The 17934-nt window shown below is 48.1% G+C and overlaps 1 protein-coding gene across 1 annotated transcript in view; it reads left to right on the top strand.

Moving 5' to 3' along the window:
- The first annotated feature begins 5387 nt into the window (after positions 1-5387).
- LOC8052983 (endoplasmic reticulum junction formation protein lunapark-A) overlaps positions 5388-17934 on the top strand; it is a 36032-nt gene continuing 23485 nt past the window's right edge. The window contains exons 1-6 of the mRNA XM_040206741.3: positions 5388-5547; positions 7993-8034; positions 8207-8394; positions 13960-14146; positions 14230-14275; positions 17096-17257. Of these exons, the coding sequence (XP_040062675.2) occupies positions 5521-5547; positions 7993-8034; positions 8207-8394; positions 13960-14146; positions 14230-14275; positions 17096-17257 (652 nt within the window). The 5' untranslated portion in view covers positions 5388-5520. The remainder of the gene's footprint in view (positions 5548-7992; positions 8035-8206; positions 8395-13959; positions 14147-14229; positions 14276-17095; positions 17258-17934) is intronic.

Raw genomic sequence — 17934 nt, 5'->3', positions numbered from 1 at the left:
TGGGGGGATTTGTAAGGATACTATTCTCCCATTCTTTCTGTGCACCGGGGGGTCCACCCTGTCAAATTGCCCTCCGAGAAGAGGGGGAGGGAACCCAACAACCCCCCCCCCCCCTTTGGATCCGTCCCTACTCAGATGGCCTCCTGCGCTGCCCAGAGGGTGCTGCGAATGGGACTTGTTAGGACTTGTTTTGGGTAGTACAAAAGTGAAAGCCGTTTACAATCCCTGTAACGCCGAATTGGAGGCGCAGCTCTTGAGGAGGAGGAGTGAAGGTTACTGAGGGGAGGGTAGACCCCTCCTCCTCCCCTCATTCTTTAATATGCTCCGGGGGGGGGCGGTCACGTGACCTCGGGGAGGGGGGGGCGTCACGTGACTTCGGGGAGGGGGTCACGTGACCTCAGAGGGGTCACGTGACCTGGGGGTCACCTTGGGGTCACGTGACCTTGAGGTGACCTTGGGAGGGGTCACGTGGACCTTGGGGGTCACGTGACCTTGGGGAGGAGACCACGTGACCTCGGGGGTCACGTGACTTCAGAGGGGTCACGTGACTTGGGGGTCACGTGACCTTCAAGAAGGGTCACGTGGGGTCTTGGGGGTCACGTGACCTTGGGAGGGGTCACGTGACCTCGAGGGGTCACGTGACCTTGGGAGACGTGGGCTCACGTGACCTTGAGATGACCTTGGGAAGGGGTCACGTGACCCTGGAGGGGTCACGTGACCTGGAGGGGTCACGGTGACCTTGGGGGTCACGTGACCTTGGGATGACCTTGGTTACGCCGACGGCGACGCCGACGGCGACGGCGACGCCGACGGCGACAACGACGGCGACGGCGACGCCGCTCAAGCCGGGAACGGGCGCCCCTAAGAGCTGCGCTCTAATATTTAGCGTGTCAAACTGTCACGCATGCAGAAGCGTGCCTGCTCTGAATGCGGAGCGCGAGATCACGATGAAAATACAAAGAACAAAAATTCGAACGCCGTCAAAGCTAAGACGGCTGAGAGCGTGAGCCAAGAGATGCCGTTTCACGGCGTTCCAAAGTAACATGAAAACGAAAAAAAAAAAAAAAAAATTAAAGCGTCGCGACACAGGTGTTGTGACGTCACCACCCAAAAATAAGAAACGCGTGCCTTAGCGGTGGTGTCATGAATTTGGCACTTTCGATTCTCTTGCAACGTTGAGTTTGGCCGATTTCTGGCGTCCAAAGGTGTATTTAGAGCACAGCTCTTAGGGGCCCGTTTCCAGCCTGAGCGGCGTCGGCGTCGCCGTTGGCGTCGCCGTCGCCGTCGGCGTAACCGCGCCCCTCCCTCTCCTCCTCCTCCTCCTCCCCTCGCTCTCCTCCCCCTCCTCCTCCCCCTTCCTTCTCCTCCTCCTCCCTTCATTGTGTAGTATGGTCCGGGCGGGTCACGTGACCTTCGGGGGGAGGGGGTCACATGACCCGTTTCCAGCCTGTGCGGCGTCGGCGTTGGCGTCGGCGTCGGCGTCGCCCCTCCCCTCTCCTCCTCCTCCCCCTCCGCTCCTCCTCCTCCCCCCTCCTCCCCGCCAAGGTCACGTGACCCCGGGGGTGACTCCCCCCCCCCGCCGGTCAAGTGACGGCCCGCCCAAGGTCATGATCCCGTCCCCTCGAGGTCACGTGATCCCCGGACCTCTGCCCTCCTCCTCCTCCCCCTCCTCCTCCTCCCTTCATTGTCTAGTATGGTCCGGGGGGGTCACGTGACCTCGGGGGGAGGGGTAAAGGAGAGGGAGGGGGGAGCAGGAGGGGAGGAGGACTAGCAGGCATCATCACGAGGGAGGAGGAGGAATATACCCTCCCCTCCTCCGCCTCAAGAGCTGCGCTCCAATTCGGCGTTACAGGAAGTTGTAAACGGCTTCCACTTTTTTTTTTCGCTCTTTAGCACCACATAGAATAGGTGACCGGCGTTTGAGCCGGATGTTTCGTCATCCGAAGCGAGGCACCACGTGACTTCACGGTTCCGGTTCGTCCGGTGCCGGTCGTGGTGCGTCCAGCTGCATCGAGAGCCCTTCTAGGCGCGGTAGCCGTGCTGTATTCGCGGTGAAAATGGTTTGCAGCTCCGCGGTACGTTGTTCTAACGCAAGCCATAGAGGGCATAAGACGTTCCAGTTCCCGTGAAACAAAGCATGGAAGTAACGATAGGCCGTCGCTGAGTGATGGAGCGAATAAACGTCGGTGACCGTTTATGCGCGGTCAGTATTGTTACAGGCCAGTAGAACGTGTTCTGTCTTCAGGTAGGGGCCGCGGGAAATAACGATCTCTAACAGTCTTTTGGCACCCACCAAAAAGGTTTCGATTAATCCGCGAAGAGGTGAGCACTGCTTGTCGTACAAGCCATCCGCGAGAACGCGAGATGCGATCTCGCAGGCAATCAGTTCATGGCATGACGTTTCGTCGACATACAGTGCCATCGCCAGGCCGTTTAATTCTTATATCGACAGCTCGGATTAACATTTTCTGTAATGAGCCGCCGCAGACTGTTCCCGCGAAGCGGCGGTGAATGGGTGGCTTACTATAATATAAATAAACAAAAGAACAGGTCAGCTTGCTGTAATATAAAGAAGAGCAAATGGGCAGCACCTTCATATTGACGGATAATAAAGCGGTAGTACAACCCTGCGTACCTCATATCAAAATCGGTGCTCGTTCATGCATGCTTTCTTACTCGACATCATTAAAAAAAAAACGTGAGAGGGGGGGGGGGGGGGGGGGGGGGAGTTCACGGGGGACAACCTATAGTTGAAGTACCAAAAACGCGTGAGTGTTAAAAAGCAGGGGAGGAAGTGGTTGAGTGGGCTAACGCGTCTCAGCTCGGAGCGTGGAGCGAAAGCTTGCGCTGGGAACCTCCTGGGTTCAGTTCCCAACCGCCCCCGCCCGTTTCGATCTGGCTGAGTTTCGTACCAGCACACGTTCGTGTGAACACTACTGCGTGATGCACGTTAAAAACCCCAGGTTAGCGGTTGTACTGCACTGGCTAAATTTCTCATCTACAGCTAAGAGACCGATTACCCGTTGAGGCGCATCTCCATCAGGGCTGTATAAACATACAGAGCAAACCAATTTTTAGTGTTAAAAAGCTAGGATCGTCACGTAGTCAGATGTCATCGAAACTAGCTTGTGTACGGAAGTGGCGTTACAATCGCGCGAAAAAACATATTAGCTGAGTTTGAAACGCCGTCTGACCGACTTCTTTCCCTGTCTTCAAATTTTGATTGCTTCAAGATTTTCTTACCCAGTCTCAGGTGTTCTAACAAAATGAGAAAAGTACGCCAGACCTCCGATCGGGCATTTCAGCTGGCCGCGTCCTACGGCTTACATTCGCACCTATTTCAGTCGTGATGTGATCTAACGTAACCATCAAAAATAAACAGAACCCAAATGAATAACGCTGGCTCAAAAGGAAAACGAAACATCTAACCCGAGTTTTTATGCGAAGACCCGAAAAGCGCGGTGCGAGTGCAGCTTGCCGCCGGCCGCGCTCGCTCTGCGCTTTCGTGACCGTTCTCGATGCTTCTGCGTACCGACTACTACTTAACATATCCGTAGAAGTAACTTGAGACGTTCAGAAGTGCGAAAGTCACCCAGCAGCAGAGGAAGGTGGCCCGGATTGATCGGCTTTCAACACCCGCACACGCTTCCATAGCCGTCCTGGGGCTGCGTCGGCTGCTAGCTACGAACCGGAAGTGAAGAATACCCAGAGTGCTTTGCGGCTGCTGCCAAACGCCGGTCACCTATTGAAAAAGCTCGACCAACGTGCCATAAGTAGGGCTATTCTCAATCGGGTGAGTTTGTACTACCCAAAATGAGGGCGCTACAGTTTGTTCAAAGCTTCAGCGCATGAGGCCTATAGGGCACAAGTGATTTCTCATAGCATCCTCGATCATCCGCACCGGTGCGCATCGGAGCACTGAGGTGCGCCCCTTCATATTCGATCAAGTGCACCGGTGCGCACCGTACGTCCTCGATCAACGAAGCGCACCCTCCCGGTGCGGCTTTTCGTTGCCCCAACGTGCACCAAGAAAATCGGCGGTGCGCCGGGGGGCAGTCCCATCAGGCATTGCGGCCAGGAGCGGGAATCGAGAAGATGGCGGGAGTAGCAGACGCGCAGACTATCGGGATGGCGATCTTGCAAAAACGAACACGCCTCGCAGCTGCGCTAGATGATTTCCTCGGGTCTTCTGACGGCGAGACGACGAGCTTCCCACCATCGCCGCGATTACTGGCGATTGCTGCGGTGGCAAGGAGCGCCCGAAAAGCACGAACTTCGTGGAAAGCGGTGCGAGGCGTTTCGATGACAACGAGGTACGGCTATTATCTGGTGTTTCGTTTTCTTGAACTAATAATGATGGCCAACATATACATGTGGAATTGTCACCCGCTTCATGATCCCATCGACAATCACGCCCACGATGTTTATTTCTGTGGGACCGTCAAATCCGCGAAAAAAAAAATAAAAGAAATTGACAGCAGACGGGCACCGTGCGCTTACCTACGCAAAATAAACGAACAAAACGCGAAGTGACGCAAGTTGGAGCTCGCCGCGGTGCACCGGCGCGGCGCAGTTTGTCCTCGATGTTGCACCGACATCGCGCTGCACGACCGAGGAGCGCTGTGCACTGTGCTGGTTTCAGGGCGATTCCGGTGCGAGTTGATCGAAGATGCTATCAATGTTCAGCTGGGGCTCGTGTTTAATCAGCGCGTCGAAGATCGGGCTGGGGCCGAGTTAGCGCGATACGACTGGGATGTCGTTTTATGAAGGAAGAGTAGGCGATATGGAGACTTTTATTATTCTAGGTGGTGTTGACCGTACACGAATTACTGCAGACAGCTTAGCAACAGATTTCATACAAGCGTAGAGACTATGATGCAAGAAGAAAACCACGGTTGTAAAAATCCACTATTAACAATTTAAAAAAAAAAGCTTTTTTTTTTTTCTTGCGCCATTTGAAAGGAGATTTAAATGACGAGTGTTCTACCAGTGAGCTCCTTTATTTGGCTGCCTACGGCCATATTCAACCTTGGCCTTCACGTCCTTTGTCTGTCCTGGTCTGCTCACCCTCGGCGCTTACGTCGTCCTGTGCAGACCTCGCGGTCGCGTAGTCGCGCGTCCGCTGTTTGACCTGGTTCTCGTCGTTTTGATAATGGCGTTTATTGGCGTAAAACTGATGCGGTCCGCCGTTGGCAAAGTGCCCTGTTCGGTCTTTTTTTTATTTTGTTTAGTTTTCAAATGCTACCGGTTTGAAGAAGTTATGCAACATTTTGTTTTGGTTTTCTTTCTAGTTTCCAGCTCGACGGTTTTCCGTCAGCAGGTGGCAGGAGTGGTTTTCCGGTGACGTCGCAACCTGTTTCCGGATCTTTCTTTTATTTTTATTTTTTTCGAGCCGAGATGTGTTCGAAAGGTTAAGGACGGTATGGCCTTCCGGTCCTCTAAGTAAATTTTAGCAGTATCTACTGCTATCACACTAAATTGCCCGACCCCGCAAAGCGCTGCACCCAGCGAGCCGGTAATATGGGGCTCCTATGGTCAAGATTCAAGGTAAAGTATGGCGCTTTCCAAAACATTTTCCACTGTGGCATCAAACTTCAGTAGCGGCATTTGTCACAAGTGTTGTTCTACCTTACATTGCAAATTTATTCGGAGGGTCTATGAAAATTGTATAATTTTCAGAGCGTCTATGCGTTCTTCTCAGAGCGGTCTGATTTCACCTCGATGACACGTCGGAAATTTTGCAGTGGCGACGGCCGCTGTGTGACCGCTAGTCCTTCCTCGTCGGGCCAATAGGCAACCTGCAGTGCAGTTTGGCGCTACACGTTGCGCCATCTAGCGGCTGCAAAATAAAGAAACTGGGTAGGCCAGGACTACGCGGGTCGCGGGGGCTGCGGGCGGGCGCATCCAGAAACCACGTGTGAACGTTGCATTTCGGATCGGCGTGAGTTTTTTTGGATCCGTTTTTCGTAAAAGTAAGTCCCAACTTCACGTCTCTATAACCTCACCGGGTTCCTGTGACATCTCGCCTACTCGTGGAGTTCTTCCAAAAAATAAACATTGCTACTGCTGCATGAAAGACAGCCACAGTCGCGAAGGTGACTCAAGCATCAAACTTCACCGCTTCCCCAGCTTCACTTCGAGATCTTGGGAAGCGACACGGCGACAGAAGTGGATTACTACAGTGCGACGTAACAAGTAAGTGAATTTTACAGAAACTGTCGGGGGGAAGGGGGGGGGGGGGGGGGGGGGGGGAGTGAACGGAAATATATGTGCAGGCTTGGAAAGTGGTCGGACGAACTCATTTTGCTGATTACTCGGCAAAATAACATATTTATACAAGTTGTATTACGAGTCGCTTTGACAGCCACATTAGGGAAATACGATACGAACAATCGGGCCGATTGTTGCTTCGCTGTGGCGTCGAGAATCGGGCGATCAGGTCTTCAAGCGAAAGGCTCGTCGGTCCGTTCCGGCACTCCTAATGCCGTTCGGCACGCGTGGTCGCAACCAAAACCTTCCAAACCTGCTGGTTTTTAAATAATGGATTTTCGTAGCACAAAATTTTGCTTGTTTCAGCAACCAAATTTAATGCTGAGTCTGGTAACAATTGTGACGGCATGCAGAAAGCAGGATAGAGAAATCTCATGCGAAGCGTAAATATCCTTCTTACGCGTACACTTCGTTGCCTGTCGCCATTTTACACCAGGCTTTGCAATGTGCGTACGGTTCTGTAGCATGCAGAGTTTGGTTCTAATTACCCAAATTTTATTCTAGTGTGTGTGGACGTCGGGAGGAGAGGACGGCCGAGCGAGGCGCGAGCGGGGGCCAGCCGGCGAGGAAGTGCCTGCTGCGCGAGGCTGGGGCCGGGCAGGAACGCTAGAGCCGTTCTGGCTGGTCTGGCCCATGGCGATTCCCGGGAGCATTCCACCAGCGAAGTTCGGATCAGGACCGGCGGAAGCGGCGAACCCAGACCATACTGGCCTAGTCCATGACGATCCCGGAGTGGTTCCGCAGCGAGACTCTGGCAGTGATACCCCAGAACAGCTAGCCTACGCAGCGCTGGCGTGGGAAGGGCGATCCGCATGCCTGGACACGGGCTCCGACTGTGAGCTCTGAACGACGGGCGACAACTAAGGTCGGCGGGTCCGGAGTGCCGGCTTTCGAAGACGGGCAACCGCGATGTGCAATAAACCCATTTGTTGTATTGTGTCACTTCCTGGGAAACGAGCGAAGCACAGACCGATCGGGCGCCTGACGGCCACAAGTAGTGAAGACAACTCAAACGTGTCCAAATGACGACTCTAGAGTATTCTCTCAGCACTTTGACCTAGCAAGGCTCCCGATTAAAAAACCGCATAAAAGAACCAGGGACGCAGGCACACACGGGGACTGCTGAAATCGGGGTTGCCGCCGCTCGCAACGGCCCGACGGGAAAACTGGCCGCCCCAATAACAGAGACGCCTCCGCTTGTGGCGCTGAATGCAGTGCTCTCGTGGCGCCGCCTGGCCATTGCCGGCTGCCTATGTTCTTGGCCGAGCTTTCATTGTTGGGTCCGCAACAGCCTTTCGCAGGATGTGTGCGCACACACACAAACACACGCACTCGCCTAGTCATTTGTGAAAACGCAGATGAGCGTTTTCCTTTTGCGTCTCAAATTCGTCTGGAAAAGTTGCTCCGTGTGTTTGTCCTTACAACTCTGAAGCGTTCTCCGCCTTACCGGTTTTTCCTTGCGCTACCCATATATTCATCGCCGGCATTGATATCCCGAGTGATGAACCGCTTCCAAGCTTCTGGCGTACGCGACTCAGACTGCACCTGCGGGCGTTTGACGTTTCCCGTGCCTTTCCTTTACCGTGTCTTGATGTGATCGAATGGTAACGTCGTGCTTCGAAATGTCATTTCAGACTGACTTTCTACAGCTAGTACACAATTTACCGAACGGTGTTTTGCCCGTCATGCAGTCATGTGTTCCTCAATTTTCTTCCTCCTCAGCACAAGCCTGGAACAAAAGAACTCCTGGACGATATCGAAAAAGTAAGTGAAATGTTTGTTAACCTTCATGAAACTGTTCCACCATCAAACTTTTGTATGTATTGAGTCTGACAGCGAATTACCTTAAGCTATCAGGTTGTCACCATGGCACTTTGTAGGCATCAGCGTTTCTTCAATATTTATAACTGTTTTTATTATTTTTATTTCATTTCAGAAACAGAAAAGCATAGATGAGTACAAATACAGCACAGAGCGACAACAGAAGAGGCTTGTGGGGGCTCTCATATTCTACTCGTCACTGTTCTACATCCTGTGCATGGTAATCACCTACATATGGTACTTCCCAAGGACTGTCCAGGGCCAAGTGATGTGCATCGTGCCATTGGTGTTGTTCCCAGTCTTGTAAGTTTTCCATACAACATTTGAACGTTTGTCATAGTTACATTTCACACAGCATTAATGTTGTTTGCTTTCCACTGTTAAGAAGGATTCGCTATTTACATTATTTTAGCTTTGTGTCGATAGTACAAACCATTCATAGGCTGATTCATTTTTTTTCTACTTAGTCATGAAAGTTGAAAACTGGAGTCAAAAACCCCGTGACAATTTTGTTAATGACTTCCCCACCCCCAGTAGGTCAGGAAAGTAGAGAATCCTTCAGAAACACTCCATGATGTAGCCAGCTGCCTCCGGCTTTTCCATCTGCTCTCTTTCTCTTTGTACATGCATTGAGGAACTCGTTTGCAAAATACAAGTTTTGCTTGTACGACAACTATTTTTTTAATGCAGACAGTGTAGATATATAGCTTATATACTTCTCCACATTATCATCACATAGATTTAGGCAGTTATGACATGGCACAAGCTTTTCGATGTCTTTCCCAAAGATGGTTTCTGCCAGGATACTCAGTCCTTCAACAGACAATAAAAAAAAAAAAAGTGATAAAACAAATCTAGTAGACACAGAATTTTAACAGATACTCAAGACTCCACACAATCACCACATAGACTTAGGCAGTCATTAATTATAATATGGCACAAACCTGGGTTCACTGCGTGCGACGCAGGGGCGATGCCACTGAGCTACGCCACAGCATTATATACCTGCTCTAAACATTTTTTTTTTCCTGTAGTGCCCAATGCCCACTGCGCGCATTCTTTGAGGGAAAAAAAACAAACAAAAAAAAAAACACCTGTAACAAAATGCTGTTGTCGCACTGGCAATGCCAAGAGCTTGTGCCGGGAGATATGCTTTCACGCGCTCCGGAACAGAGAAGAAACAAAAGCGTTTGGAACAAAATGGAACAAAACATAAGCTTTCGATACCAAACAGATATCTGTTTGTGTCCTGAACGCTTTTGGTTATGCATCCTACTGTCCCACGGTGCGTGAACGTGACAGCGATGCCCAAGGACTTCGCCGTGGCGTGTTGCAGCTATCGCTGTGACTGGATTGACACAGGACTGCTTAATCTGCTAAACATTTCTTTGATTAGAGTACCGTAATGTCCAGAGAGATGTCCAATCCCCAAAAGATAGCCCACCCTCTATTTATGGCATGATTTGCTACTTTTTCTGAAACACCGAAAGATAGCCCACTTCTAGTAATTGCTATGCCCTGACCAATGGTGACCTCGGCAGAAACGGTTTTACTTAACCACGGCTGGAAATAATTAAATATTGCTGACTGGTAAGGACAGTCATCTTTGGTTCATTGCCCCTTCCTGCGATCACAAGTTTCAAGGGTCACAAAATCTAAAACTAGCATATTTTCAACTTTTTTTTATAGCACACGAAAGTTGGCTCACCTCTTATTTTCATCCGATTTGCTACCGAATTTAGGTGGGCTATCTCTCGGAATATAACGGTTACCCTTTATTTTTTCCAAGTTAATTTCTGTTCTAGTTTTCATCAGTTGAGGTGCCTGCTTTATTTTTCTGACAGTAAGGAGTCCTTCAGATGACTGGTGTGTTGTCTTGTGAAGGCCTCAATTTGGCTACATGGCTGATCCACAAACTGCTGACATTTTTATTATGCTTTAATGAGAAGGGAAACTACTTACCGACAAACTCATTATCATTGGGTTTCTATGCCAGTGAAGCAGTGCAAAACTGCAAGCAAGGTGCTCTTGCCACATCTAAAATAAAAGTTAATTGAAGTACTTGTGTAAGGGTAGCCATATTCTTTGACACAATTTTGTCTCGCTCACTACAGTCTGACTGCATACCCACAATGTTTGTGAGAACATGGTACCTAGATTTGTGATACGTTTGTGGCCAACTTGATTCGGTGCCTTTGTCAGTTTTGATGGATATTTTTACACTTCTTCTAGATCTTCAGGCCGAAACACTTTCCTTTGTTTCGTTCCCTCCCGTCGTCTGTAGGATGCTTCATTGCCCAGCGAGCAGATATTTTCTTGTATGCGGTCCACCAAATCTAAACGCCTGCTTGCTGTGATCAACATAGTCAGTGCTACATTAAAGATTTTAGGACATGCCAGAAATAAAATGAGATGACTATACTGCTACGACCCATTGTATGTTCCTATAATCCTGCTAAATTGGTTATGAAAATGGCACTATAGTTTTGTGTATAAATCGATTTATATACGGGACTCTTGGATCTGTCCCATTCGAAAATGTTGCCGTGATTGTTGGGTCGGTAATGTCATCAGACCAACGTGCGGCGTCCCCCGGCACATATTCGCAGACTTGGATGACAGCTAGGGTATACGTCGGAGTGGCCGAGGAGCGTGCGAGTGTGCGATCATACCGTGGCGAAACGAGCTTGGGCGTGCATGGGTGCGCCTAGAATGAAAGGACATTCAACTAAACATGAGGATCACAGAAAATATAGTAAGGCTGCAGGCACGCTGGTGAATATTAACCATGTTTAATTAACCTGAGATAGGTAGAAAAGAAAGACATCCTTCTGTCCCTTCTATGTTTTGATGTTCCTCCTCTACCCCAGTTTCAGGTTAATTCAACATGACAATCATGTGGTTCATTGGCACCATGGTGTGACTAACTTGAGCAGTGTTGCTAGTCGCAAGGCGAAAATGATTAACATTTGTAAATTGATCATTGCCATTACTAGAGCTCTAAAAATTTTGAAGCTTTGTGTATATACTAAGCAGGGATGGGCAGTATTTCAAATACTTTGTGTATTTTGCATTTGTATTTAATTACAAATTGGGTGATGTATTTGACGTGTGTATTTAAATAATAAAACATGGGTATTTCAAATACAATTGTAATTAAATACAATTTTGTGGGCGAAAATACATTCCTCAAATTTATTGGCACGACAATTCTTGTTTTTTTTTGCATGTGGTTGTAAGATATAGTCTCCATCCTTTATTCGACCATGAGGCTTTTTTCTTTTTTTCCTCCTGCTTTATTTTAAAGGCACTGTCCAGAGCAGGAAGAAAACTACGTTCTGCACCGAATGCAGTGTCTCTCAATCAAGCACAAGCGTTTAGTGGCTTTGTGATTATGGTGCTAGTCCAGGGCAAGAGTAGTGACGAAATTGACGTTCACAGGCAGACTAGCTAAATGAGTGCCTGTGACAACTTGTGATGCTTTCCAGCCTAATTTCCATCCATATTTTTGCCTGGAACATTCTAAATGCGCGGGTCGTCCAGATTTTCGTAACTGGTGCGAGTTACAGCAATAAAAAATTCTCTAGCTAGTGCTGCGCGTCTTGGTCGTCTCGGTTTTTTGTTGGTCTATACCAAAATGTGATCGACAAAAAAAGCTGCTTGAAGCTCTGTACCTTTTTCACCTATTACGTCCAAGCTGATTACATTTTTTTGTGATTATATTTATATTACGTTACTAGAGCCCCGCACACTAACTCCCGAGTGTACGATGCAAAGTTAAAATGAGATACCGAGAAAACTGTTGCAGGTGCCCTGATGTTGCTGACGCAAATTTTGAGGAATGTATTTGGAAAAGTATTTGGAGGAGACCAAATACATTTGGTTGTATTTGTATCTTGTACTTAAATGCTTTTTTGGAAATGTAATTAGATTTGTAATTAAATACATTTTTGACAAAGTATTTTGTATTTGTATTTCAATTCATATTTGCATGTATTTTGCCCATCCCTGATACTAAGTAACCTATTCCATTTCAAGAATAATCTATCTTCTTGATTTTCATGTCCTAATCACTTTAAGCAAACTTTGTATACAATTTTTTTCTGTGGGTTATTTCAAGTTTTGCAGTGAAGGAACGGATTGGAGTGAACAATGTTTCTTTTAACTTGCTTTAAAAACTTCAAAAAGCTTTAAGTCTTAGAACCCCTATACCAGTGTACTACTGTAAAATCGTGTAAGGGTGGCTTCCCCCAAGAAATCGCCCATCCCATTTTTTTGGCTAAATATCTGCAACATAGAAATTCTGAAACATTGCCCATTCCCTCCGATTCCCGTCATGTGACATCACGTGATGTACGACGGGAATCGCATCAACCACATGATCTGCAGTACCGGTACGTGTGAGAAGCGAGTTTGCAGTGGGTTCCCGCATTTTTGTCTGCGACCTGCGCGCGCAATATTGGTTCTCGTGGCACGCGAGTTCCCGCGTTTTTTTCCCATGATATGCGTGCTCGACATTGTTTCCCATGGCATGCAAGTTTGTAGCCGGTTTCAGCCTGTTTATCGCGCTGTGAAACACGAATCAGTTGCATCCGCAGTCTGCAGTATTCTTTTCCGTGACACAGTATAAGCAAATTCCTGCGTGTTTCTCGTGTTGTAAAACAATATTTTGTTGTGTCCGTGATCTGCGGTATCAGTTACTGTGTCGTGTGGTTTGTAGCGGGTGCCCCTGTGTTTATCATTAATTTTTATTATAGTTTAGCTGTCTCATCCCCATAGATAGCTCAGCTCATGTTTTAGAGCAATAACTGTTAGGGCCCCTTCCCAGCAAGGAATTCTCATGTACAAACACAAACCTCCGCCCTACAGCAGAGGCACTGCTCTCCCGCTTCCCATCGTTCTTCACACATACACACCAACTGTGGTTAAGGTTCTCTGTCACCCCCCCCCCCCCCCCTCCCTCTCCCCCCTGTAGGCCGCCGCCGTTCCGAAAAAACCACGTGATCACGGCAAGAGCGCGCTCCGCCTTCCCATCATTCCTGCTACATCCAGATACCGTGCCGCAATGCTATCCTTACCCCTCCGGCAGCCGCATTACGAAATGCCCAGGTGGCTGCATTGTGGAAACGCGCTCCCTCGCCTCCTCACTACTGCTGCCCAGGTTCCGTTCTTGTGTGCTCTCCGCACCTCTAGAGAACAGCTTGTATACATACTTTTGCTTCTTCCACTGCAGCCGCTGTCATGGGCATCCGTTGCTCACTTTATAACAGGCATGGCCAAACCACGCAAGCACCGCAATGTGTCCAAGAAGCAGGCGTGGCAGGTGTGGCGCGCTGAACAGCGTAGGCATAGGTCTGCAACGGCACGAGAGCTACATAGGTCCTACTTCCACAGTCGAGAGGACCTTTCCACAATGCAGCAGCTACCGCTGTCGATCGCAGCACACTTTGTGTGGTCGTTGGCAATTCTTTTCATTTATCTCTTCATTTTGGGTGGGCACTCTTACGAGAATTTACGGTCTGCTTCAGTCTCTAAACGTTTGCAGCATCGTAATCAGCTCACCAGTCATTCCAATTGGAAATTCCTCATGATGACAATGCAGTGTGCACAAAATAGTAAAAGAAAAGTCAAGTCAAGCTTTGCCATTTGAATATCTCTTCTATAGTGGTTTCTTCCTCTCATCCGTGATGGTGGCTGGTCTTCCATCTTATAGAGGTAGCTTTTTTCTTTGTAAACATGTGTTGTGTAAGCACCGTGGGCACTATCATTTCATCGAAGGTCAAATTTGGGTTCTTTGGATGTGTAGTGCTCATGTGCACCTGCTTATCATGCCTGAGCGCTCATTCGTTATTTCACTTGACATTTCAGAATAGTGCTTGCCAAGAAACTTCTGCAGTGGTACTTCCGACGAAAAATTGAGAGGAAGAACGAAGAGCTTGCTGACCTGATTAAACAAAAGCGCACAGTTCTCGACAACGTGATGGAGACTGAGACATACAAGGTCGCCAAGGAGATTCTCGAAAAATACGACCCCGAGACGTTGAGGAAGAGCATTGTGAGCTTTGAAGCTTGCCCTTGACATTAGTGGAGGCATCTGCGCATTATGTAACTGATCGTTTGTCACATGCTGCCTTTCAGAAAGTGGAAGAGAAGGCTGGAAAACAGCTGGCACTGCCTGAAATGAGTAAGTGGCATGCTAAGTGCCCTTGAGCTAACAAATTAATTTTTTTTCAGCATGACCTTGGCACTTTTAATGGCTTCTGTAGGGGTTGCTTTAGTCTGTGCTAGCTAATCCCTGCATCCAAAAGTAAAGATAAAAGTTTTGCTTGGGAGAAAAGCGTGTTGGTTTAAGTCATGGATGAAGAAAGAATAAAACAATTGAAACACAACCACATCTTTCAACAGGCAAGTAAACTTTCAACAGCGAGCAGCCGACCATACCCAGGAGGAGAAGGGGGGAAAAGGCAAGATAAGAAAACGCAAAGTGCAAGTCAGAGTGGTGGGCTTATCTCTGATTTTAGAAACTCAACCTCAGTTTTCGGCAGCAGGAGGGAAGGGTTTGACACGTTTTTTTGCTGTGGTCATGGCGAATGACTATGATCTCCCTGCCGAATCTGGTGTCATGCCCCCCCAGGATTTTTGTTTTATCAAAGAGGGGACGACAATGCAAACACCTGTTTTAATTTTTTTATTCTTTCTTCATTCATGATAAAGGTTTTGTCTGCCATTGTGAAAGTTTCGGGGTGATCAGCTCTACTACTGCACTGGCCTCTTCAGTAGAGATGCCCATAATTTGAACACAGGCTGACTTCTCTCTTCTGTGTAGACATTCACACACTAGAATTGACTTGTTTGGCTGTGCTAGGTTGCATGTTGGTTAATATGGGAGTCCTTTTCTACGTAGCACACGTTTTCGTGTGGCGGTTGCCACGTTGAAATTTGATGTAGTTGGGTCGGGCAACAAAAAATAAGCTAAATAATTTAAGCATAACTACAATAAAAAGTATAGCCAAGAAAAAAAAGTAGCAGTATCTACGCAGACCTTTTGAATTCTAGCGCCTTCAATTCAGCAAATAAAGTGATCTTCTATTTTGACCCAACTCGGCTACAACAAAATTCAACATGGTGGCTACCACAAAAAAACAGTCTTTAAAGGGCAGAAAAACTGCTCTGAACACACTGAAAATGATGACTTTCACTTCGATTGTCACATCCTCATTCACAAACAAGAACAAATTTGTCTTCTCATCTCCTGTGACATGGCTGATGCAGCATTTAGTTTGACATACTACATATTTCAAGTCAAGGCCCGTTCACACTCTTGCGACCGAGTACGACTGAGAGAGCCGAGATCTCTTACAACTTCTTAAATGTTTCTAGAATGAGGGGACACACTGACATTTTGGCGCCATCTATGCGGTGACCCTAGAACTGCATTTCACAAAAGCGAAGGTTTTGCGGGATTTCTGAGGTCAAATGTGCGTAATACCCACAGAAAGGCTCGTTTATAACATTGACAAAAGTTTTTCGAGCCAAAAAAGAAAGGATATTGCGCGAGAAATAAAAAAAAATATGCCGGACCGCCGAGTTTACACTGCTTCCCAATAGATGGCACCAGTGTGTTCTCTGGTTTAAGAAGTTTTAAGGAACCCAGGTTTAAGAGGTCGCAAGCAGTCGCAAGAGTGTGAATGGGCCTTCACTTGCATTGCATACACAGTGTATTATTTTTTCAACTCCATCGTTGTCCAGCTTTTTTTTAAAGATATATTGTGTCAGTGTTCACTTTGTAATCCAGTCATTGACATTATGTGTGTGTGTTATTTTACATGATGGTTAGTGATGAAACCTTTCCCTACAACACATCCACCAGCAGATCCATGGAACCTATTACTAAACTTCATCAGTGGCATCATATGATGTGCCAAGGCAGTTGTGGATTGGCAACTGCTTAACACAACGTTTCAGGGATGTGATTGGTCACATCTGTCACCCACCTGTCCATAAGCAAAATATGCCACATCTCCAGATCTTTTATGTAAACTGTAAGCCGGCACTTCAATAATAATGTGGCCCATGACCAGAAAGATGGCTCACAATAGAGGGCTAGTATGCATCAAGTTGGACAGCACTGCTCTGCAGGTTCATACAGGGCTATGACCTTGCATATGTGTCCTTTGTTCTTTGATTCATAAGATCTTGCAGAGTTACTCCGCTTGACCTTGCGATTGACCAAAGCAGGCGCTTTGTGACACCATAGCCAATTCGGTGCTTTGAGCATATCGTGTGACCCTGTGCCCCGTGGTCTCACTGCGCCTCTCCGGAATGTCGCGCGACACTTTCATGGTATTGGACTGACTCAGACGGACCGTAGCATCTGCTGCGGCTCATCGCAAGGTGAAACGGAATAAAGGCACCTTTGTGAGTGTTTTGACCATTTTCTATTGCAAGGTGAACCAGTCCCAGGTAACACTGCAATACTGGATGGATGGATACTAACGGATGTACCCGTTATAATGGGCAGTAGGCTGCGCCACCTGGCCTAGCCAGTACCTAGTCAGCTGGGGTAACTCCGACTGGGTTTGACCGGAGGAAAATTGGCAACTCCCTTGCCTGTGGGAAGAGACGGGGCGGTGAAGGGGGGGGGGGGGGGGGGGTGATACTTTTACTTTTTTTTCTTGGTCCCCCAAAGGTCATCTTGGTGATATCCCACACCACCTGGTGATGGCTACGAAATTGCAGAGGGAAGCTAATTGGTTTAGAAGGGCAAATGGAGGAATCAAATTTTTGGTTTTTAATTTCTAGGCTAGGTGGCGCAACCTACCATCCGTTACAGCCATAAGCACACATCCATTCAGCACTCGGTGCCAGATGTGCATTGATACTATTTACACATAAGTGCCAGCACACTTGTACTTGAAATATATAATAGGCTATGCTAGGGCAGGGTTTCTCTCGCCTGTTTTGACTAACGCAAGTTGTGCTTCTGCCTGGGATGTTTCTGTAGCTGACCTGCGTAGGCGCATGCCCCCTTCCAAGGCACCCCTACGCCCTGCTCGGCTGCCGCACTCCAACCTTAAGATGCCCTCCTCCTCTAACATGCCCTTTGAGGAGCGTCGCATGATGGTGGTGCCTCCGGGCATGTCCAGGAACGGGCAGCAGACGCTCGGTGAGTGGCACATCGACATGCACCTCAGCTTTCGCTTTTGCGTCTGGTTCAGGTCGCGTGGTTTCGGCAAATGTCAGTGTTCTTGTTTGTTCTGTTTGGTCTTGGGGCCTGTTTACGTTCCTTAGCAAGGTGCTTGGTACCTTTGCTACTCTTCTACATTGTCGGTTTTGCTGAATTGCTGCCGGGGTTTATATCAAATGATTAGCCATGCTTTGGCTCATCATGAGCAGTTCCCTTTGGTTTTTTTGAATAAGCTGTGCAAAAAATTCAGCACTTTGCTTAAATAACTGTGTGAGTCTGTGTCTTGCCCCTTCTGAAGTAAAAAAAAAAAATCCACTTTTGCCCACGTGTGTAGTTTTTATTTTTAACAAATGTCAAAGATTGGGGTTTTTGTTACCTCTTAACTCCTTCTCCACCTTCGAGTCATGTGCGCTTCGACATGAAGGGGAGATGCGTGGGGGTTCTTGTGAAGCTCCTTCTCTAACGCCATCAGTGAGCAGCAAGAACTTACCCACTTGCAACCACGTAATCACGTGGTCGCAGCCAGTCGGCATTGCCCATGTTCGCAACAGCATTTGAAGTTGAGACATCAGAAAACGAGGGGAAGAAAGTGCCAACGTGCTCGTTCGGGTTCGGCCGTCTGGCTTCTAGCAGCTCCTCGCAGTAGCAGATAGAGC

Source organism: Ixodes scapularis, unplaced genomic scaffold (genome assembly GCF_016920785.2).
Source record: "Ixodes scapularis isolate PalLabHiFi unplaced genomic scaffold, ASM1692078v2 PGA_scaffold0__279_contigs__length_252992795, whole genome shotgun sequence".
Lineage (NCBI taxonomy): Eukaryota > Metazoa > Arthropoda > Arachnida > Ixodida > Ixodidae > Ixodes > Ixodes scapularis.
The sequence above is the reverse complement of the archived record's forward strand: the minus strand, read 5'-3'. Positions and strand labels throughout refer to the sequence as shown.